The sequence below is a fragment of the Pyxicephalus adspersus genome, chromosome 6 (assembly GCF_032062135.1).
Source record: "Pyxicephalus adspersus chromosome 6, UCB_Pads_2.0, whole genome shotgun sequence".
NCBI lineage: Eukaryota > Metazoa > Chordata > Amphibia > Anura > Pyxicephalidae > Pyxicephalus > Pyxicephalus adspersus.
In genome coordinates, this window is record NC_092863.1 from 91,830,461 (window position 1) to 91,854,885 (window position 24,425).

At 38.3% G+C, this 24,425-nt stretch overlaps 1 protein-coding gene across 3 annotated transcripts in view; it reads left to right on the forward strand.

Annotated features, from left to right (window-relative positions):
* The window catches only part of SPEF2 (sperm flagellar 2), an 81,891-nt gene that overhangs the window by 23,107 nt on the left and 34,359 nt on the right, over positions 1 to 24,425 (forward strand). For 2 of the 3 annotated variants that reach the window (XM_072416587.1, XM_072416585.1), the window contains exons 11-18: positions 6,146 to 6,365; positions 7,748 to 7,866; positions 9,652 to 9,727; positions 10,848 to 10,936; positions 14,621 to 14,724; positions 16,894 to 17,147; positions 20,323 to 20,404; positions 23,086 to 23,240. In XM_072416587.1, coding sequence (XP_072272688.1) covers positions 6,146 to 6,365; positions 7,748 to 7,866; positions 9,652 to 9,727; positions 10,848 to 10,936; positions 14,621 to 14,724; positions 16,894 to 17,147; positions 20,323 to 20,404; positions 23,086 to 23,240 — 1,099 coding nt within the window. The remainder of the gene's footprint in view (positions 1 to 6,145; positions 6,366 to 7,747; positions 7,867 to 9,651; positions 9,728 to 10,847; positions 10,937 to 14,620; positions 14,725 to 16,893; positions 17,148 to 20,322; positions 20,405 to 23,085; positions 23,241 to 24,425) is intronic. The other variant, XM_072416586.1, reaches the window with a different exon arrangement.

Here is a 24,425-nt window from a genome sequence, read left to right on the forward strand (position 1 = left end):
ATGCAGAATCCTTCACACATTGTACAAAGTTTTTGTAACTGTGTAACTGTAATATGTAAAGATGTGTGCTGTATCATTTAACAAAATCATCTGAAATTCCCTACATTAAACATCCTGATCTTCTATCATTTGAATTTGATTATTTGAATGATAAGTGAGATAAATATGTTTACAATTTATCTCCTTGTATTGTACCCCAAAACGATCACACACCTTTAATGAGATATGAGCAGGTTAAAGCGAACATCTTTCTTAACCTAACCCTCCCACCATGTCAAACAATTCTAACACATTTTGACATTGTGCCGGATTTATTAAGGCTCTCCTAGGCTGGAGAGGATACACTTTCACCAGTAAAGCTGGGTGATCCAGCAAACCAGGAATGAATTTCCTAAAAGTCATTAGCTATTTGTTAGCAAATGTTTTCAATCCCGGACCAGATCAATTCCAGGTTTGCTGAATCACACAGCTTCACTGATGAAAGTGAATCCTCTCCTGCCTTGGAGAGCTTTAATAAATCAGGGCCGTTATCTCACCCAAGAAGCAGGCCAATCAGAAGTCTCGATCCTCCCTCCTGGGAGCACATGACCTATGTTTTGGCATTTAGTGGCATAACCTGTACTGGAGGAAGATCAGAACATAATTTGGTAGCTGGATAGTGAGCTCAAAAAAGTATTACTGTAAAGCAGATGTTTAAAATAACATGCCAAAAAGTTGTATTTTTTTTTATACTAATACAGTGTTAGGACCATCCTTTAGGAAGGGAAGGAGGACCAACATTAGAAGCCAATGAGCTGTGCTGCACTGCTTGCACTAACACTTTGTATGCCCATAGGAGTAGAGAGCACACTCAGCATGGTTGGTAATTTATCAGTCTGGTGGATTGACATTGCTGTCCAATCAACTGTCTTTACTACACAGTGCCTGTCTGTGGTTTTGTCTGGCTGGTGGATTTTGGTTTGGTTACAAGAATCCATGAACCAAAGTACAAATCCTATGTGATTTATTCTTCTGAAATTTCAAGCAGCATAAATGATTCAGCAATAGATTAGACAGAATCTTCTTATCCTGCTTGATTATAATGAGTACTCATTCTTCTATTACTATAATAGTGTAATTATCCTTTAACCAAGTTTGCTTTTGTTGTCATTTTTTTCCGTGCTCAATTTTTTTTTGTTATATTCTTTTAAAACATAAAATTAGGTTTAGTCTGTTTTTAAAGAAGCAGTCAATACCTTGCAGGATTATACCCATCTAAAGTCATAAAGCTTATTTATCACAATCATAAATCTAGCTTGATTGTAATCTTTGATGTACAGAGACGCTTTGCACAGGAAAAGCAACAAGCATGATTGAGGTTAGAATGGGACACCTAGTAGATCTGTGTGTCTGTCTTTTAGTAAACAAGCTTTAAGAAATACATTGACATAGTCAAATAGGTTGCATGGCATCATAGTACATAATCTTATTTAAGATGATTATACCATTTTGAATTGGCCTTCGGCTTGTACTGGAATGTAAAACATCTGTATAGGTAAGCTGTGGAAGTAGTAATTCTGATATTGTACACCACTAAGTTTTTTAAACTATTCACTCATAGGGCCTGATTTATTAAAGCTCTCCAGGACTGAAGAAACACTTTCATCTGTGAAGCTGGATGATCCAGCAAACCTGGAATGGATCTGTTCCAGGATTCAAAACATTTGCTGGAACTTTGAAGACTTTACTTGACTTTGAAGAAATCCATTCCAGATTTGCTGGATTACCCAGCTTTACTGATGAAAGTGTATCCTTTCCAGCCTTGGGGAGCTTTAATAAATACAGGCCCACAGAATAGGTTTAGCCTCACACATTTAGATCTTATACATAACTTAAGTAGGACTTGATTTCTGAATAGCCCACACAGTCTGTGGCCTATGGTGGCATGGCCACTAGTCTGTGTTCTCAGACCTTCCAACTGTACTGTTTTGACTGGTACAGACTGTTCATCTGCATATTTGACAGAAGGCGCCAGTCTGTGATACTGAACCGCTCCCTGCCCCCCCCCCCCCCCCATTTATTCTCTCTGGAACTGCTGTGGGGAGAAGCTACATATAGCATGTAACTGCACCCAACCTCACCGTCAGTCTGAACATAGCTTTAAGAGCATGTTTTCTAGGCAGTTACAGGGGAGGGTGGGCATGAGGTAGTCAGCCTAGGGGAGAAATAAGTACAAATCTGGCCCTGGGCACGAGTTGGAAAATGACTGATCCCCCTTCTTACTCTTTGTCACAAATTGCCTTAAAGCCAAAATTCAAGCAAACAATGAAATACACAGCTGAAATGTAAATGAGACCTTTTTTTTGTCCTTCTACTGCTAAAATTTACACAGCTATGTCAAAGCACAGCTCTGACTGTCAGGAACAGAGACTTGCACTCTACTTCCTTCATTGGGCCTGATTAATTAAAGCTCTCCAAGGCTGGAGAAGATACACTTTTATTGGGGAAGCTGGGTGATCCAGAAAATCTTGTTAGCAAATATTTTGAATCTTGAACCAGACCCATTCCAGGTTTGCTGGATCACCCAGCTTCACTGATGAAAGTGTATCCTCCCCAGCCTTGGAGAGCTTTAATAAATCAGGCCCATTATGTTTCTTCCTAGCACCACATAACTTTGGTATAACTGATTGGCAAAGTGAGCTTTATCTTTCTTTCTAATTTCTGCAAAAGGGTGCTACCAAATCAAAGTTTGGTTAAGTTGCTGGCAAAAGCAAAAAAAGTTTATGTGGCCCCTGAGAATGTTTGAACACCCCTTCTGTAAATTCATGAACTTTGCTCTTTAAATCAGTGCTGGCTTGAGTTGTTTAAAAATTTGCACTGAGAAAGAAAAAGGCTTTATTACTACTATTCCTACTCAAAGCAGGACTTCTATATGTAGTAAACTGAACAGTTGCATAAATACAAAGATACATGCACTTGTGCTCTCATCATAATCACATCACCAAAAGTGTTAGAACATATGGTTGTGAAGAAGATGTTACTGGCAAGTCAGCTCCAACTTTAGGATGACCATTGCAGCCAGAGCTGCATTGTTTTGTAAATACAAAATAGAAACTCTCTTGGAGCTGAATATTGAGCTGCTATTGCTGCGTCCCTGAAATGCTAGTGCTCTGGTTGTTATGCTGACATCCTGGCTTTAAGGGCTTTCTAAGTCACTAATATGAATGGACAAAGTTTGCAGAATGCTTGCTACTGGTATATACTCAAAACAGAACTAACCACTGCGATACTCACATGCCCCTTTCATTCACTAGCACCATCATCTTATTTTTCTGTAGATGATCTCTCTTGATTGGTTGGGCAAAGGTGGCGTAACGAGTAAAATTGTACCAGGGTTCTTTTTGCCTTCCTCTGCATCAAATATGTCTATAGGGTTTTTATCTGAGATTGGTTTATTTCCCTAGTGGTTGGACTTAATGTCTTTTTTTAACCTAACTATGTAACACTGGAGTTCATTCATCCCTAGTTTGGACAGGGGAAGCTAGGATTGCTGGGTATCCTAGCAATCAAAGCTGAAGCTATGCATGCACATCTCAGCTTTTTCACAGATACCCAGGACGATCAGGTAAGTAGGAAGGAATTTTTGCAGAAGGGACACCGCTTGTTTCTTTCTGCAGTAATGACCTGCCTGATTGTGGCTTCTTATAATTCATAGGATATAAGGTATATACAACACTGCATTGCATGTTGAACAAGCAGTCACATGCTTAGCCCCCCCCCCCTTTGTAATGAAAATAAGTTTACATGAATATAATTAAAAGTGTTACAAATATTAAAATTAAATTAAATCAAACACATTTAGTAAAAACAAATGGGCAGCACGATGGCTCAGAGGTTAGCACTTTGGCATTTGCAGCGCAAGGTTTCACTTCGAATCTTGTCCAGGACACTATCTGCATGAAATTTGCAGGTTCTCCTCCTGTTTGTGTTGGTTTCCACCAGGTACTCCTGGTTAATTGGCTTCCCCCCAACATTTTTGTGGGTGTTAGCGAAATACAACTGCCCCCATAGTCAGATGTTGGAGTGTATAGGGACATGCTGACATATGCAGACTTTGTGGTGGTAGTGGGTAGTAGGCAGACTATATTAAGATATGAGCAAGGAAGCATCTACACACATTTCAAGGCTTGTGTTCCTATTTTGACTTAAATACTTAAGTTTACCTTCTTTCTTTTTTGTCTGGTTTGGAAAATATTTACCACAACAATCATGCTATGAGGCCCACTTCCTGCTATTGCAGGTCTGTACTCTTCTGGCAGGAAGTCACTAATTTAACTTACTTAGGTTTGGAGGCCCTGTCACCAAACATAATTTACTTTTTTCTTTTTAACCCTATTAATAGGCAACAAAAATATTTTAAAAAATGTGAATTATTGAGTTTTAAAGTATTGTGTTGTGCTCAGAAACTGTCTATACAAATGACATTACAATCAGAAAGAGAGGCATAACCTAGCTGTCAACAATTTTCTTTTAAAAGCATTGTTTTTTTTTATTATTATTATTATTATTATTATTATTATTATTATTATTAATAAACTGGTTTTATATAGCGCCAACATATTGCGCAACGCTGTACATTAAATAGGGGTTGCAAATGACAGACAGATACAGACAGTGACACAGGTGGAGGAGAGGACCCCGAAGAGCTTACACTCTAGGAGGTGGGGGAAGAATCCCACAACAGGAGAGGGGATATGGATTGGCAGGTAAGTAGTGAGGGTTTAAGAGACAGAAGAAGATGGGTAGGTGAGTTTGAAAACATGTGTTTTGAGTGTTCTTTTAAATGAGTAGAAAGTAGGAGCAAGCCAAATAGGATGAGGAAGACCATTCCAGAGAGTCTTTGAGCCATGCGTGTGATGAGGTTATGAGTGAGGAAGTCATTAGAAGGAAGTCATTAGAAGCAGTATTTTTTTTTCAGGTCAAAAAGATAAGTGGGACAAGAACTGTGGAGGGATTTGAAGGCAAAGCACAGAGGCTTGAATTTGATTCTAAGGTGAAATGGAAGCCAATAAAGAGGACTTTAAAGAGAAGCAGCAGAAGAGGACTGGTGGGAATGATGGATGAGTCTGTCTGCAGTATTATAACATAGCTAATCCCCACAAAATGAAGACTAAATACACTTTTATGTAGTGTTGGATTACTTTCAACTTTGAGACTTTCTCTTTTTTGTTTCACCTAGTGGTCCTGTAAGCAACACACTTCCTGTTTTAGTGTGACAACACACGCTCACTTCAGTGTTTCTATATAGAAGTAGTTTTGTCACCTATTGCAGGAACTACATAAAAGCTGGAAAGCTGCAATATATTACTTTTTTTTTCAATGACCAAGGGTTGTTATCAAAATACAGAAGACAAATATTCAAGTGCCAAATATCCACCAAGTTTAGAGGGTATTTGAATCTGGGAGATTAAGTACAGGTGGATCCCCTTCTATTGTTCGTAATCAATACTACAAAGTATTTTGGAAACATTGGTGAACTCTTTGTTATGTAGTAGAAGTTAGTGTGACGTTAAAACTTTCCCATACTTCAAAGAACAGATGTGTCTGTGTTTCTTTTTGTTTGGATGTTTCAATCCGTTCTATACAAAAAAGAATAAGTGTATAGTGGGTGAGTAGGGAGATAACCAAGATTGTAAAATTGTTTTCTGGCAACTGCTGAAAAAATTTAGCACTTGCCACCAAAATGTTTTAATGATTGGACAGTCCCACAAGCTAAGGTAAAGATTTGCTCCAGGTGTGCCACACTTGGGACAATTGGACTCCATATGCCAATTAGATGCTTTCTAGGGGGCATATATATGATCTATGGAATATTCAAAAAAAACATTTCCCTATAAGAAGTTGCTGGGATGGCCTTTCAGGATCAGGGTTTCTTTTATATAAAATTTATGTTGTAGTTTGGTAGTTCATTTGTTATACAGTCACTGTTGATATGTATACTGCAGAATAAATTTTAAAGGGAGTAAGAATGTAAAAATAGGTGTACCACTTCTGTGATTATATTTATAGCTTTGTTATTTTCCCACAGATTAATATCTGTATACATCTAATAAGCACTGTGTATATATTGTCAGTGTGGTATAATATTTCCCCTGTTTTTTTACAGAACATGTCCGGAGAGTGGATTTTATCTGAAGACTTTGGGGTGAAAACACCTGAAACCAATAACAACATTCTAGGCCATGTGGTTCATAGACTGCTTGATATTGTCAATCCTCCCCCAGCCAACACACCACCACCTGGGTTTCCTCCATTTCCCATCAAAGGCTGTGTTCTTGGGAAGACCTTCACTGGAAAGAGCAACTGCCTCAAGCATTTGGCAAAGGGTATAATATCATCTTTATGTTTCTTATAGGGAGTATAGATTAGCCAGACAAAAGGTTCATATGTTTATCTACTGCAGTATTTCTCAACCAGGATTTCTCCAGAGGTTGCTAGAAGTTACTTAAACAATGGACAATAAGGTCATTGTAAGTGACACCAGTAGTCTTTTTGGCTACCTGTAGGGGTGACATTCTTCCCACTGGCAAGCAGTGTAAGAAGTATTCTTCCCATTGACGACCAATGTACTGTGAGTTGTGAATATAGTAGCTATAGCAGGGGTCCCCTGAAGACCTGGATGTTTTTCCAAGGGTTCTCCTGTGTTAAAAAGGGTTCAAGAATAGCTAACCTACTGTTTTATTTATCAAAATGTCAGAGAAAATAAGCTGATTTCTGAAAAATTTCACCCTTTGCCAAAAAACATTTGAATCTATGAGGGAGGTTTTAATAATTCTGTAAGTTTTGACTCCGGAGGGTAATGAAAATGTCAATTAACTATCAAGGATTTATTGTTTTGGCAGACAAAATGACTCCCTAATATAACACAGTATTTATATAGCACCAACATTTTACACAGCGCTTTACAAAGCCCATGGTCATGTCACTAGCTGTCCCTTAAAGGGGCTCACTGTCTAATGTCCCTGCCTCAGTCATATGTCTTTAACACAGTCTAAGGCCAATTTTGGGGGTAAACCAAATAACCTAACTGCATGTTTTTGAGATGTGGGAGGAAACCGCAGTACCCGAAGGGAACCCACGCAGACACAATGAGAATCTGCAAACTCCATGCAGATAACGTGCTGGCTGAGATTCAAACCTGGGACCCAGTGCTGCAAACGCCAGAGTGCTAACCACTGAGCCACTGTGCCAATAGCAGTAGCATTTCATATTTTATCATACCACATGGAAGATAAATTCAACCCCCAAATAATAAACAAATAAAAAAGTAATACAAAAATGTCATTTTGGATGGGAAGTAAGAAATGAAATGAGAAGTTCCTCTACAGTGATTTTACTAATGGCAACATTAGTCATTTCACTGACTAAAGGAGACTTTTGTAAAATGTAATTACTAATAGAATAATTTTACATTTATTATACAGTTATTATTTTTTTCTTGCATGTAATTGTTTTGTTCTATAAAGAACAAGTAGCTTGAACCATGCTCATGTAATATGAGATTATGGACCTGCCCCATAATGAAGTGATTCCACACAACTCACGGCAGCTGGCACCTTGGCAGCTACCTGGTCACTTGCACAACAGCGCTGGTTCTTAAAGAATGACTGTCTGTAGTACTTGTTCATATTTTAGTTTTGTTAAATAATTTACACTGCTTTGTAGATATCTGTACCCCATGGACTGTAATGTATTTTACTATTATTAGCTTTCAGCATTCAGGTTCTGTGTGTGGATACCTTAGTGAAAGAAGCCTTACAAGCTTATGAAAATAATGAGATGGAGGAAACCTTATCTGTAGGTAAAGAGGAACCTCAGCAAAACAAGGTACTTGAATTGACCTCATATTGAATAATGATTATTTGTTTTTAAGGTTCAAAGTGAAACGCCAAACTATTGAAAGATGTAAATGACACAGAATAAAACAGCATTTTTAAGCATTGGTAATATTTTCATTAATATATACAGGTAGTCCCCGGGTTAAGGACATCCAACATACGGACGCCTCCTACTAACAGGGCTGAGGTTTGAGGGGGTGGTTTGCATGACTTGCAGTAGAAATCTTTTGCTAAACACTGCTGAGCTTTGCTGAACACTTGGCTAAAATTGTGGGTGATCTTAGGAAGGTGAGCTCTTTTTGCAGCCTCTTATAACTCTTTAATGACCAACACAAACCCCGCAGCTGTTTCTTTTTGCATATCAAAGCACAGCTTGCTCCAGAAATTAATGAATATCTAGGCTCCATAAATTTTTTTTTTTTTTGCTTTGTTTGTGATCAACTTTTTATCCTTATTGAGGATTTTATACAGTAACTGACACCATGCTGCCTAATATGTTGAGACAAGCATCTGTCCCATTTGTATTTATTAAAATAATATACTTGTCCCGACTTACAAATTCAACTTAGGATCAAACCTACAGTCCCTATCTTGCATGTAATCCATGGACTACCTGTTCTTAAATGTATTTTGATAAAGTATCCTGAAGTACCTGAATTGGAATTATGGATCAACCTCTTGGAATTCTTGTGTAACAGAGCTCATGTTGGTAGAGGGGGGGCATTATTAGAGCCTATAAGTTGTATTAATTTTCTGACAAGTTTATGGCTACGCACAAATGTCAGATGATTCTCATCAGATAATTGCTAGCATCAGATAAGGGCTAGCATCGGACAAGAATCTGACGCATTTACAGCGCTCATCCGACATTGTTCATTGATCCGTCCTGACGGATCCACGAATGACAAACGGCCTTAATGCAAGTGAAGGTAGGAGAGCCCAACAGGGTGCACTTAGTCGTTCTCCCCCCTCGCCTCTCTATGGAACAGAACGACGCTGTATGTACAGAGCTCATGCATCTTTCAGTCTAAAAAAAACTATCTAACATGAGTATGTTACCTACATATTTTTGAAAGCAGGAATGGTCAAAGTGACAATAAGTCTGCTTCTTCTTTTTTTCACCTCCCAATTACAGGCTGGGGGATGGACAGGCTCTGTAAACGTTGGTTAACTGCAGTGGAGAAAATCAAATGTACTAAGTAAAAGATGCATATTATTTACTTGTATTTATTTAGCATCAAAATATTACACAGCGCCTAATTTCATTGTCATATTACCTATTTAATGTACAGTGCTGCCTAATATGTTAGCACTATATAAACCCTGTTTAATATTATTATTAATAATAATATCACCAACTGTCCCTCAAGGGGGGCTCACAATCTAATGTCCTTACCATAGTCATATGTCATTACCAAAGTTTAAGGTCAATTCTGAGGAAAAGCCAATTAACCTAACATGTTTTTTTGTGGAAATATTGACCATCGGTTTGGCCCACACAATTATACAAATTCAGATAGTGTCCTGCCCAGCATTTCATCCTGAGACTAGCACTACAAGGACAAGGGTGATAGCCACTGAGCCAACCATGCGCCAAGGGCATGTTGCACTTTGCTAAGTGAACAGTCTGTATTCTTTTTATCAACCCCATAGTTCGTTATTATACCAGCAACATTGACCAGTACATTTACTACACTTACTTGTCCTAAGAGTACCATCTCTTAGATGAAATGATCACAATTTAGATGACAAAACATGTTTGTTTTTTGTAAAGCAGATAACAGAAAGTGTTCCTGATGAACCAAATGGCCCAGAAGTACAATCGGCTGAAAGTATTCATGCAGTTACAGGTGAGCTTTTACATTGTATGCATAATATACATAAAAGAAGGTCGAGCATCTTCTTCCATTAAAGCTAAACCACAGTCACTTTATTTTTTTATTATTTTTGTATTCTTTATTTTATCTATGTATCTTGTGATGTTATATACATATCATACAGAAAGATTAAACAAGCCATCCCTAACCTTAGTAGGTGATTTTAATGTGAGGTGTGCATCCTCAATGATCACACTAAAGACTCTACAGACAAGTTTCAGTTTCTAACAGCTGAGAACAATGTGTCTGAGAAACCCTTACAAAAACTTTCAGGTATCGGGTTAATATTTTCTAATGTACAGCTTAGTGGGAATTAGCACAATCAGTTATATGTATATAATATAATAAAAAAATATATATTATTAAATAAAATAATAAATAATAAAATATACCCTAACTGTACCTTGATATGTATGCACAGATCAGTGTATATTGTTGGAAGGATTATGAACAGGTAAGTAAGAATACTTTAAGAGACATTGGGCCTAATTTTTAAAAGCTCTCCAAGACTGGATAAGATGGGCTATCGTGGGAGAACCTGGGTTATCCAGCAAACCTGCAATGGATCTTTAACATTTGCCAAGTATTAGCAAATGGTTTTTGAGAAATCCTTTGCTGGATCTCCCAGGTTCCCCCATGATATCTTCTCTAGACTTGGAGAGCCTAAATAAATCAGGCCCATATTATCTCTGTTTTGTAATAATAAGACTGCATTTAAAAACTAATCCAAAATTCTGTTGTAACTCCTGTGCAATGAAGTTAAATTTCATACAGTGTTATCAGCTTCCTAGTTACATTCTGTGACCCACAGAACAAACTTTTTGTTTCTAAGATGATTTTTAGTCCAGTCAGGAGATCAGCCTTTAATGTTATTGCTCAATAAAATCTAATTCTGGCAGGATTAAAAGGTAAAATTAAAAATAAAAAACCCAATTAAAGAATACAACACTCACAGCATCTTGGTATTGTCACATGTAACTATATTTGTTTGTGGGTTTGTATGCAATTATAAGGGGATTAGGGGGGTTTAAACTGTCATTTTCAGCTTTGTAAAATTTTCAGTGTTTAAATATTTGTTTTTCTGCCCATTTAGAAAATGGTGAAAATGAAACTTTAAACAAAAGTACGAATCATGCAGTGCAGAGCTTGACTAATGGAAATTCTATGCAGAAGGAAAATAAGGTAAATCCTTATATGTAAACCCTGTTAATTAATGATGCAGTTTGGGTGATGGTTGAACTTTATTGTGTCATTATTGTCCCCAGAGCTATAACATTTTTGTTTTTTTTTAATAAAATCTATATGACAAAAAAAACTGTAAATACTCAAACATAAACTTATCTAAATATAAACTTATTTTACTTGCTTTTATTTGACTTTAAACCTAGGGGACAAATACAATGAATTTGCGTTATTTTTAAAATAGTTATTTAAAAGAGAAAAAAAAAAATAAAATCACACTCAGTCTATATATGTTTTTCATTCTTTTTATAAGTTAAAGTATTTTGTAGTTTTGAGTTGGTTATGATGGTCACTTGCTTTTAAATGATGCATTATTGTTGGCCACAAATAGATGGCTCTGTGTCCTCATGACTCAAGAGTTTGTTTCACATTTTACATGAGGACACAGTCCCATCTACTGGTGTGACCCAAGTATAAACCGATATTCTTTTGGATTCGCTGGGCTTGTAAGCTTGTTTTCCCTGGCCAAACATAGGTTAAACATAAGGGGACAGATAAGCAGTCATTTTCTTCTGCAGGTCAGGGTGGACCTACTAAGCACCAGTATGCTAAGTAATTTATTACACTTTCAAGTATTAATTACCTATTGTAATGATAAAAATACTGCCTCTGTCAATGCGCCAGAATAAGTAAAGCTCTCCAAGGCTGGAGAGGTTGCACTTTCATCAGTGAATTTGGGTGATCCAGCAAAGCTTGAATGGATTCCTCAAAAGCCATTTGCTAGCAAATGTTTTCAATCCTGGACCAGATCCATTCATGGTTTATTGGATCACCCAGCTTCACTGATAAAAACGTATCCCAGCCTTGGAGAGCTTTAATAAATGAGGCCCAATGCCTTAAACCGTACCTAAACTCAAAATTTTCACTTTACATAAAAGGGTAGACAATCCTTTTATGTAGAGTAAAAATTATATTTGGGTGCAGCACTGCCCCCTAATTCTCAGCCCCCTAGGCTGTTGAGAATGAATAGGAGTGCAAGCCTCCCGGGATACCTATATCAGGCATCCCAGGAGGATCCAGGGCGCTCGTCTTTTTAATGCTAGTTCCTAGGTTCAAATCTTGGGCAGGACACTATGCAAGGTGTTTGCATGTTCTCTCCCTGTATTCCACAATACCTCCAAAAAAGTGCAGTTAGATTATTAACCTTCTTCCCCATCCGGAAACTGTTTTTGTACATGTAAAAAAAAGCAGCTCAACCATAGTACAGTGTGAACTGCTGGGTGCAGTATGAATGAATACAATTTTGAGATCACAGGACTCTTGACAGATAATTTCCTGAGTTAAAAGAGGAAAGAGTAGTAGAGAAGTACCACTGTCAGACCTTCAACCACTGTTAAAAAATGCCACTTATCTTTTCTCCATCTATAAACCACTCCTGGTTTTGCTGATAAGCTTGTGACTTTCGTTCAACCTCTTACTTGTACTTCTCACATATGGTAATTCTATTGCACTGACCCCTTAAACCAGAGATAGGCAAACTCCGGCCTTTAGGCCGGATATGGCCTAGCCAGTATTCCAGTCCGGCCTAACGCCCCCCTAGTTATTTATTTTTGGATCCGGCCTAATTAAATTGTCACGTTATCGCGAGTTCCTGCAATATCATCAATATCATCGAGTTCCCGCACAGTAACCCCAATTACTAGGCCTAAAGAGCAGAAGCAACGCGCAGCTACCAGTCTCTGGAACGTTGACCTCAAATGTCGGTCTTCAACCCCGAATGGACTGACAAATTATTCTTCGTCCAATGCGGCAACAAAGCCCTGTGTTTAGTGTTCAATGACACCAACAGCACTTTCAAGCGGTCGAATCTCAAGGGGCATTTCGATGCCAAGCACACCTAGAGAGACTACACTGCGAATGAGCGGAAGACTATGGCTGCTCGCTTGCAATCACAGTTGGGAAATACCTTTCCTTGGGACACCTTGTTTCTTCCGGCCTAGTGTGCCTTCTTGACCTCCTAAAATTGCCTAGTTGTCCAAAAAGTTTGCCAACCCCTGCCTTAAACCATTAGTGGTCTAAAAATCATTGCTGGACCTATTCATCCAGCCAGATATATATCAAAACAACATATTTGTGTGATCACAAATGTTTTTAACCATCAGGTGTTCCAAACATCATCATAAACAAACATACGCAATTATGTATTTATAAAAATCATAGAGACAGTTTTTGTAATTTCATGATCTGACTGGATTTTATATTTCCCTGATTACCTGCATGACAGCAATCTGACTGAAAGACTGGTGGCTAGCTGCATCAGCTAAACAGGTTAATTGGCTTTGCACATTTCTGTCACTTTAGCTAAGATACAATTCTTGCAGGAGAGTTTTCAAAGTGATGACTCTTTTGTGTGCTCTGCAACTTCGCTATCCAATAAGCAGGCTGGGACATAGTGACAACTCTGCATTTCTTAAAAAGACCTTGTCACCTGTCTAAGATGCTCCCTGTCCCTCTGATATTAACATTGCCAGTACTTTCCCATCTTTCCTTCCTCTGTCTTCTACTAAAATCCATAGCGCTGGCTCGTGTCACTTTTCCTGTCATGTGATAGTGTTTTCTTGGCTACCAGATTAAAGCACTAATACATGGTAGTAGGTTACATGCTTCCCCCATACCCATAGGCAGTAGTTATTGATACTGTGATGTACAATAGGTAAGTGAATACTTCCTTTTCTTACCACTTATGTACCTTTATGGTGCCTTTTCAAATGAAGTGCTGTAATGGGCAAGGTGAGAGTGTCTTTCTTATATGTTGTAAAGGAGGAGTGTAGGGACTGCCAGCTTAGCCTTTTTCTAAAAACGCAAGTTGCTTTGTCCTACTGTTATATATTTGAGTTATGTTTTTATTTACAGCAGCACTAGTGACACTGTTCCAAAGGCTACAATAAAAGAAATAAAAACATGGAGACATCAAGAGACATAACAATTTCCAAATAGGCATATTAAATCTAAGGCATATTGTTTTATTTGGGATGTAACGGCACAGGATTTGCTACCCTAGCAAAAATCTTCTCCATATTCCCACTACAATTGTAACAAGCTCTTTAAATACTGGAGCTAGTTGCATCACGACCTGGACCTACTTCATACAGCAGTTCTGTTGTCTGTGCCATTGTGTATTTTCTGTACAAGTATATAAACTGTTAAAGTTACAATACAATATAAAGTCAGGTACTGATACTGGATGAGAAGGTGTTTAGGTTGAGGTAAGACACCCAGTAAGACGTTCATTCTCCTCCCTGCCAAACTCATCAGTCATCGGTATGCTAGTATGCTGGAGCTAAAAAGAGCTATACCCAAACTGTAGCCAAAGATCTGGAAGCTAATAATTGGCTATAATGTGTTTTTTATGCCCCAGAATTCTGAAGAGTTTCTATATAATTCTGAATAGATACTGTAGTAAGTGAGATTGTCAAGTGTCCGCAATAATTTAGCCTGGGGTAATGGCAGGATATGTTTTCCTGTGCTGAGATTTTTTTGGGAACAGTCCTATACGATCGCTGATGACATAATTACTGTTTCTTCTAGCACCTGAGACAGGACTGTAAAAAGTTACCTTAAGACTATTTTACTGTGCTTTGTTAATGCAAATTGAATCTTTCTTCTCATTTACTACTGATACAGCTGTCAAACAGGGCTGAATTGGGCAAACTGGTGGAGAAATACCTGAAGAAGGGAAAGGCTGTGCCAGATGAGTTACTTGTGGACATCCTTGTCACAGCCATCAAGTAAGACAATATCTTTTATTTCTGTTTTATATACACTATACACTGTTCTTTATTGTATTTTACATATTTCACATATATAAATGCAGATGTGGGCCCATTTTGGTCTTTTTTCTTCTAGCACAATGGCCTAGAGGTTAGAAATGCCTGGCTGTCTTTGATTTCAATATTTTCCGTCATTGAACCAGACAGGGTTAACACTAAGGAAAGTCAGGGTAAATTTAAAATGTGGGCAGCGGTGGCCTGATTACTTTTTCAGAAAAGGTTTCATATAACTGATCTTTTCCAGACAATCAAAGTCCATAGTGCCAGTCTCCTGCAGTAAGATAGTCCCATAGACTATAATCCCAGTCTACTGCAGTCAGATGCTCCCATAGTCTATATTCCCAGTCTACTGCAGTCAGATAGTCCCATAGTCTATAACCCCAGTCTTCTGCAGTCAGATAGTCCCATAGTCCATAGTCCCAGTCTAGATGAGTCCAATGCAGTCTTCATTAAGAGTCAGGCTGCATAAGGATAATTCTAAAAGGAGTTAATTATCATGTATAAAACTTTAAGGATTTATTGGTCCTTAAGATTTTCCAGTTTGTCTTGAAGCTAACTAATAAACCCATCTTTTTTACAAAAAGATGGAGGTGATATGTTAACAGTGTCACACACTTTATAACGTCTTACTAGAAACATCAGTCACTGTGTGACCTTCTGGTACTAATATACACTGTGTGACAAAAAAGTACTCCTATACACTATATAGCAAAAGGACAAGACTATCACATTTTTACATGCTTGTTTGATATCTTATTCTAAAATCATAGGCATTAATATGGAAATGGTCCCCCTTTTGGGGAGTATAACAGGTTTTAATTTTCTGTGAAGACTTTCTACAAGATTTGGAAATGTATCTGTGAAAGTTTATGTCCATTTAGACAAAAAAAAGATTTGTAAAGTCAGGTGCGGTGAAATACTGATGTTCGATGAGAAGGCCTGGTTTACAGTTCATATTCTAATATATCCAAATATTAATCAGTAGGTCAGGGTTAGGGCTATATGCAGGCTACTTGAGTTTCTCCACAACAATCTATTCAAACCATATCTTTATGGAGCTAGTTTGTACCCAGTGATACAGACATGCTGGAACAGAGATGAGGCCTTCCTCAAGCTGTTTCCACAAAATTGGAAGCTTACAATTGTGTAAAATGTGTTTTTACTTGTATACTGCAGCATTACCAGTACTCTTTACTGGAAACAACCTAAAATCAATAATTTGGTGCGGTATACACATACCATTGGCCAAATGGAATAGTTACAATTCAAAGACACTAGTCTTTTTGGTGGTCGGGTTGCCTAAACAGCATTAAAGTTTCCAGGGCCTCATATTTAGTTTATACACTAGGTTTTTGTGGTAAAATGAATATTCCGACACACAACCAACTTCCTGTAATCTGTAATGTCAGCACATGTAAATGGTCTATATTTATTAAGGAGAAAATTCCCATCGACTTTCAGCTTCTTTCACCTTAGTCCTCAGTTTTGCACAGTTATAAGGTTTTTTTGTGGCAGGTTGGTGTCAATGCAAACAAATTAAGATTTCAGACTATAGTACATTTATTCTCGGCCTTCTGGCTCTGGAGCCAGAGTTGATTCGGGGGATACGTGGCATTGCATGCGCAGCTCAATGTACTTTACAAAAAAGTTTGCGAAGAGGCGGGTAAGTGTCTTTTACTGCAGAAATGACAGCCTGCCTGCTCACAATTATTTTTAATTAGTTCTACCTTTTGCAACCAGACGGGGATTTCTTGCAGAGGGGAAAAACTTCTGTACCTGCAAATGAAGAGGGACAAGTAAGCATAACAGGGTTTAGTTCTGTTTTACCCCCAACCACCACTGCTAACACCTAAGTCAGAGGTATAATCTTGTTTTTCAGTACTTCACTTTCCAGACCTAAGAGTTAAGCCCCGTTCACCATCCCTTTCTCTAGTGGAGTTTTTTTTTTTTGGTTACTGAGGTGTGTATTTAACTGGGGTGATCTCTTAAAACTTAAAAGCAAAGTCAAGTCAGGACCATAAAAGTTAGGAGAGGTGCATAAAAGACAAATTTTCAGGCTTAAAATGGTAAACTTGCAGGAGTGGCTGACATGTTAATTTTATATATTTTAACTGTTTCTTGTTTTAGTCATATCCCTGCCAACTCTGGTTGGGTCATAGATGGATTCCCAACTACTCTGAATCAGGCAAAACTGGTAGAGAAAGCTCTCACAGGATGTGACCCAGACAAAATGGCAACAGGAAACAAGAAAAAGATGTCCAATCTAGTGAAAGATCCAGCTGCTTCGGACGACCTACCACCACCTCCTCCAGCTTTTGACTTTGCTGCCATAATAGAAATTTCAGATGATGTAGTATTACAGCGAGCTGCAGGATTATATGGTAAGATGCCTGGTGAGAATGAATACAAGGTTTGCATTGGTGGCCAGATATCTGACTGAAATATGAGTGGTGAACTATCAAACAGAAAGTTCACTCTCCATGTTGAGGAGGTTTTACTATTTAAAATATTATACCATTTATGAAATTTTCACATAATTTATGATAATTTATTTATTATACAAGCACAGCAGAAAGCAGAGAGCCCAGAGTAGGTGCAATCAACATGCCAAATGTATAGGAACTGTGCTATGTAAAACAAAAGGCAAAATCAAACAAAGTTTTCTCCCAACCATTGCCATTGGCAAACCTTTCAAATTTTTGCCTTGGGGACTTCCTAACCGTACAAGAGGCAATGCCAAGGTGTCTTCAATCTTTAGTGTTTGTTGACCATTTCATCAAGTTACCTGTAGTTGTGCCATTACAGAATATGACAGGCGATACAGCACAAAAACTTTTTTATCACCCTATGTCATTCATCCCAAGCATGTGTTGTCAGACAAAGGCCTTAAATCTAAGTCTCAACAGTTTTCCTAACTCTGTCAAATCAGTGGATTTAAAAGTCAGGTACAATTCCATACCATCATCAGGAAAACTGAGTCTGCAACAGAACCTTACTAAATCTGAATGTACTAGTGGCCTCAGTATGTCAAAGATCTCATCTTGCACTACTATCATATAGTACACAGTGCCAGTGGTTTACCCCATATTTTTTGACTTGTGGACGCTACAGTTGGATGTGAATAACCTACTTCTTGAAAGTATGAACAAGCAGTGATTTAAATAACATTGATGTGACCTGATAAAAGCTAGGCTTTAAGAATGACAATAAACTGCATCAGACAAGAAGGCTGTGCAACTGCTGTCACTTAGACCTGGGGAAAGGGTTTTAGTTCAAAATATCAAATATGCTTAACAGTAAACTACAAGACAAGAGGGACGAAAAGCCTATGAAGTGGTCTGTTAATCGTGTTTTGTTGTGACTGTTTATGATGTCACCATGGAAGGTAAGGACTGTCCTCCGAGTTGGCTACATTAAATTCTGCTGCACCCCAGTGTGTTAAAGCCAAGCCTTCACAAAGGGAAATTCATGATTTTCTTCTACTAAGAAAACTGAAGTAAAACCAGCAACAAGGTGCAGGGAAATTTTTGTCTAGCAGATCATTCAACAGAAGATCTGTACAACCTACCACTCCATAAAAAAGAGGAACCTCTGGACAGTGACATTTCCTCCTGAGACAATGAAGAAACCACAGATAGTAAAGTTAACATCTCTTCTGTGAGTGGAGAAGAGGATATGGTCCCATGAGAGTTACTCATGGTCTTCCACCTCCAAAATATGCAAAATATGTGCTTTAATGACTTATGTTGGTATATTGCCCAAAAGATTAACACTTGTGATAAGTTGCTAAATCAGAGATACCAGTTTTACTGGGAAAGCTAAAACAATATATCTTGCATGTAACCACCTTATTTTGAGCTTTTATTGATAAACTGCTATCATGTAAGGCTATCTATACACATCAGAGGATTATCAGTCGATACCAGCAATCAGGCTCGTCTCTGACGAGAAACTTGTGTACATCGGCTGTCTGACATCTTCATAGATCCTTCCTAGTGGATCCATGAACAACAGAAGGGGAACGACCACAGTCAAAGTAAAGGGAGGAGAGGGCAACGATGTGCCGCTTGCTCATTCCCCCCACCTCCCCTCTCCCGAGAACAGAACGGCGCTGTATGTACAGCACTCGTTTGTTCACCTTTTAACCAGATAATTTCACCAGATAATTTTTAACGACAAAATTTAAACTTGTGTACATAATCTAAGTCTTGAGATCAGGATAAAGACCCTGCTGCAAAAGTTCTAATTGCCTCTTGTTGAGTTCTTTCTGGCCACCAACACCTAGGCAGGGTTTACACTCTAAACCCTTCTTTACTGGTATACTGTAAACTTTACAGTATACCAGTAATACACTTTAAAATGTAATATTCTCTAGCACATCTCTAACATTCACAAAAGGAAAAGTGAAAGTGCTAAGGGGGTTCTACATTCTTACCCTCTTTTATCAGAGCTATTCACCACTTATATGTCAGCCCCCTGCCTCCACAAAGCATGTGGCACTTTATATACAGAGAGCCCAGCAGAGCACAATGTTAATACAATTGTCACTTAAGCTACGTACACACTTCCAATTATTATCGTTGGAAAACGAACGACGAACGTTCATGCACGATATATACGAACGATCGTATAGCACCGATCCTGCACATAGAGTTAACGACACGATCGTTCGTAGATATTGTACACACAATAGATACGATCGTTTGAGCGATAGAGGAACTATGTGCACGACAGGAAAGTGAACGGACGTTCGTTCATCACGCATGCTCTGAACATGGACGATCAACGAACGACCGTACACACGAACGATGTTCAACGATCGTCGTCCAATCCGATCCGTCGGTCCGGTCGTTCGTTTCCAGCGACTTTCCTCGTTCGTCGGCGTCGTTGGTTACTTTTTTACGAACGATTTTTTGCCCAATCGATCATTCGTTGTTCGATTGGAACGATAAAAATTGGAAGTGTGTACGCACCTTAAATGACAACTGATTGAACATCTCTTCAACTGAAGTGGTGAATCATTAGCCTGTGCTCTCTTTCAGTTCACATAGTTCCCATGTAATCTTTCCATTTTTGCTGACATGTAAATGTGACACACTTACAGTGAAGTCTTTGTTGCCTTAATTTCAAAGAAAAGTAATCTGTTAAAACTCTGTTGAAATTTCTGTTTGTAATAACAAGAGAATTTCCAACTTATTAATGAAGTTACTGTATAGCTTTTAATAGCTGCCAGGGCGCCCAAAGTTGAAGTCTTGCACAGACACTAGCTTTTCATTGTCCAATACTAAATCTATTGTTAGTATAGAGGACCTGCAATGTAATTTAGTTATCTGCCTTCCTGGATCATTAAACAGCCAGCTAACAAGACCATGCATGGCTTCTTTTTTTAAAACAACCACAGAAAAATGTTACTTCTTTGAAGGTTTCTTGATATTTCATGATACACTAAGCACACAGGTGTAAAATTCTCTCAATACATGATTGTGGGATAATATCACAGTTATAACATTCCAATCTTAAGCTTTTTTGTGTTTAGATGTGATAATGTTTTAACAGGTCAAAGTGAAGATGATCCAGCCAAAACAGAAGCCCAAAAAAGAGATGACCAAGACCAGACGTTGAAGCAGATTCAGCACAGGTAAGAATAATATCCTAGCGGTCCGCGAGAAAATTTTGGTGGTCCGCAGAAAAATTACCTGGCTGGTGCGCCTCCCAGCGGGGTTCTTCTTCTGACCCCACTGATCATGTCCCTCATAGTCACAGCCCTGCACTACTGTCCCCCCCAGGATGTTTAGCAAGCAGGTCTGAGTCTGCAATGGGAAAGTGGTTCTGGCATCATCACGTCCCTCCGGGGGACGTTTCTTCCCCTTTGAGTGACACATGGCTCCCCGCACATGCACGGCATTTAAAATTATGAATTTAATTGTCCATGAGGTACAAAGGTTGGCGTCCACTGTCCTAAACGATAGGTTCATGTCCCTCCATATCCACTGTTTAAGGATTAAGGCGGAGGAGGGGAAGTTGTCCTTCAGTGTTCATGTTTAAGGCTACGTACACACGTCAGATGATTCTCATCGGATTAACATTTCAGAGCCAATATAGGACGAGAATCTAACGTGTGTACAGCGGCAGTCCAACATCGTGCATGCATCCGGCCTGATGGATCCACGAATTACAAACGACCGTAATGCAAATGAAGGGAGAAAAGCGCAGCAGGGTGCCGCTTGATCATTCTCCTCCTCTACATACAGCAGAACAGTGCTGAAAGTACAACACTCGTTCATGCATCTTTCATTCTTTTGTCTTTGGAAAGGATTGTGAAAGATCCCTTCCCATGACAAAAGTCTAACGTGTGTGTAAAGCCATGAAAAAGCACCGTGCACCTGATGATCCGTAAACCACCCCCCAGTCTCCCAACATTTATTCAATTTTTTTTGGATGGGTGGATTTAGGAGGGTAGTTCAGCTCCTTACCCATGTAAACATCATGTGTTCGTAGGTAAGCCAGACACAGATCACACTACATGTTTTGGCTAGCACTACATTGAAGATTTGAATTCAAGTGGCACAAAAATCAAACCTAAGATAGGCCTGCAGTGGCAATTTTATTAGCTTCTAATAAACTTTTTGCTGACAGTTACCAGAATAGGCTACGGCTTCAAATTAAAAATTTTTAGCACAATCCTGCTGCTGATAGGTTGATTGGTAAGCTGTGTGTGAAACAAAGAATGGGAAACATACAGGGCAGCATATAGAATAGGAAATGTACAGTGCAACATACAGAATGAAGCGGTTTAGAATAGGAAATGCACAGTGTAAAGCACAGAAATATAAATATAAAATGTACAGCACAGTATACAGAATTGAGGGAATGTACAATACAGCTTAAAAATGTAAAAAATAAAGAAAAGAATATGAGGGGGATTGAAAAGAGGAGGACTGTGATAGAAAGAACAAATTGTGCAGTTCTAGAGTACATTCTCTATAGTGTGATTAACCCCCATAAAAGTATATTTCACTTTCCTACATTTTTGGGATTGGATTAATTACTGTAGATCAAGGGTGTCAAACTCAAATACACAGAGGGCCAAAATTAAAAACTTAGACAAAGTCATGGGCCAACCTTGAAATTTATTGGAAAAATTGAGGAAATGTTTTAAATCCTTTTCATATGGAAACAAAGAGGTTTTAACATTCAATCTGGAACAAGCTTATAATAGAGAAAGAGGCATAAAACATTTTTTTTTTATTTTATTTAAGATTTAAAAAAAATCTTATGCCTCTTTCTCTATTTGTAGCCTTCTGAGTTAAATTTCAACCGTAACCTTTTTGCACAGGCTAACAACAATAATAACAATATTCTTCAATGAAATTCCAATCATTCAAGTTCATGCCTTGGAGTAGCAAGGAAAAGTACATCTGACGGTGAGTGCTGGAAATGCTAGACGCAGCCAATGCAGAGCTAAATCTTATGAGTGGCCAGCCGCTGAAACTCCCTCTTCATTGAAATAGCGCCGCTACAAAAATTCCCGGCATTATTTGTGTCTATAAAACAGTCCAATGCGAGGCCATGCATAGGCAGAGAACCCGCTGGTCTATAGACGTGAGTGATGCCTGGAATTGTAGTAGCGGCACTATTTTAATGCAGTGAGGGGCCTGCTGCAGATCATATTTAGGATTCCTTTGGGGGCCAAAAAAAGGACATTGGGTGCCAGATTTGGCCCCCGGGCCAGAGTTTGACACCCCTGCTATAGATTTTCTTTTACATACCTACAGTCATTATCTTTTGCATACCTACAGTCGTTTGATGAGGTCTGAAAAGTGGAGGATGCAACCATTAGGTGTTATTGCAGCAAAATTTAAAAAAGAAAATGTGGGACAAATGACCAGTGCTAGCAATACTCAATACCAAGTCACTGGAAAAATATGCCAGGAACTGCCATAGCCTAAAATGCCTCGAGAGAACACTGCTAGTGTATCCAATAATTGTTAAAAAAATAGAGTACATGGCTCCCTGGGGAGCAGGGTACACAAGCAGCACTTGGTAATATTCAGTCTCACTTGATCACATACTGTGATCTATTATCTACTATTTATGTGTGAATAATACCTAAAACATGTAACTGCATGCTACCTGTGTAGCTTTCTTCATAGAGAACTAGTAATTCCATCTTGACAAGCAGTTAAAAGATGGAAAGCACGAGCTTGTTCTTGAGTGTCTCTTCCAGTTTTGCACATATTTATTTTTCAATCGATGGTATTGATTATGGTAACACCTTTACATAGTACCATATTTATATTATGTTGTTCTTTGTTTTAGAATTACAGGATTCATTGACAATTGGCAGAAGCTGGAGCCATGGTTTTCACTGCAGAATATCTTAGTCAAAGTTGATGGAGAGGTGAAGGAGGACACTTTATACCACGTAATGGAGAATGTATTTTTGACCTCACTTTACAATAAGAAGAATAAAGGTAATGATCGCAATCTACTGGTCGATCGCAAAGGCAACACGAGTCAATCGTGGAGCTCTGCCTTACCCCTTCCTGCTGTTTACCATCAACCCTCCTGTACATCTATAGAAATGCTGGGAATGTTTTTTGTCAGACAACACCAGGAACTTTGCGTCCACAGCTCATGTAACAGTAGGGAGTAGGGAGAGAGGCAGAGAGGGCGGGAAGGCTGTCTGAGGTAAGCAGTGCTGGGTGGCCAAGTCAGTTCAGTATCAGTGTCAGGGTTCTATTACCCAGATGTAGCAGTTCTTTTTCTTGTGCAGCATGTCATTCTCATATGACAGGTGAACTGTAGCTTTCCTGTCACTATAGTCTTGTAGTGCATTGTCTGTGCAATGTTCTGCCATTCAATGTCTCATTAGTTTCAGTCACTTCTGTGTCATACTCGGGATATATATAAATAAATATATGTTTAGCATTTTTATTGTTGGTAGATCATTTGGACTTTAAAAGTAGCTTGCAAGCCAAAAAGTGTGAGCATCCCTGTTATAAAATATTCCCCTGTCAATGTTAAAATATATAGCATTTCCTATTAGGAATTTAAATTATAAATGTATCTTTTAAAATCATCCACAGTAATCAGCACATATAAGTAATAAAATGATATCATTCCAAAAACATGTAGTTAGGGTAATTGGCTGTACTCCAAACTAGATTGTATTAAGATTAACATACATGAAGACACTAACATATGACTATGGTAGGGACATTTGCTTATGAGCCCCATTGAGGAACAGCTAGTGACATAACTATGGACTTTGTAAAGCGCTGCATAATATGTCGGATATATGTTGGGGTATTTGTGTTCCCTGATGCTCAACTGCCCTCAAATATTTTTACTATTTAGGTATTATAAATATTTTCTTGTAAAGTTTAAATGTTTTTATGAACATATATGTGTATATTAAATAACTTATTTTAAATAATAAAATATATATTATAATATGTATATTATTTGCTGTATATTGCAAAGTCAGAAATATGCTTTTGCAAAGTAATAGGAGGTCTTGGTGGCTACCTGGGTTGGCCTAATACCGTATTTTTCGGCGTATAAGACGCTCCGGCATATAAGACGCACCCAATTTTAAAGGAGGAAAATCTAGAAAAAAAAGATTCTGAACCAAATACTGTAGTAAAATATTTTAT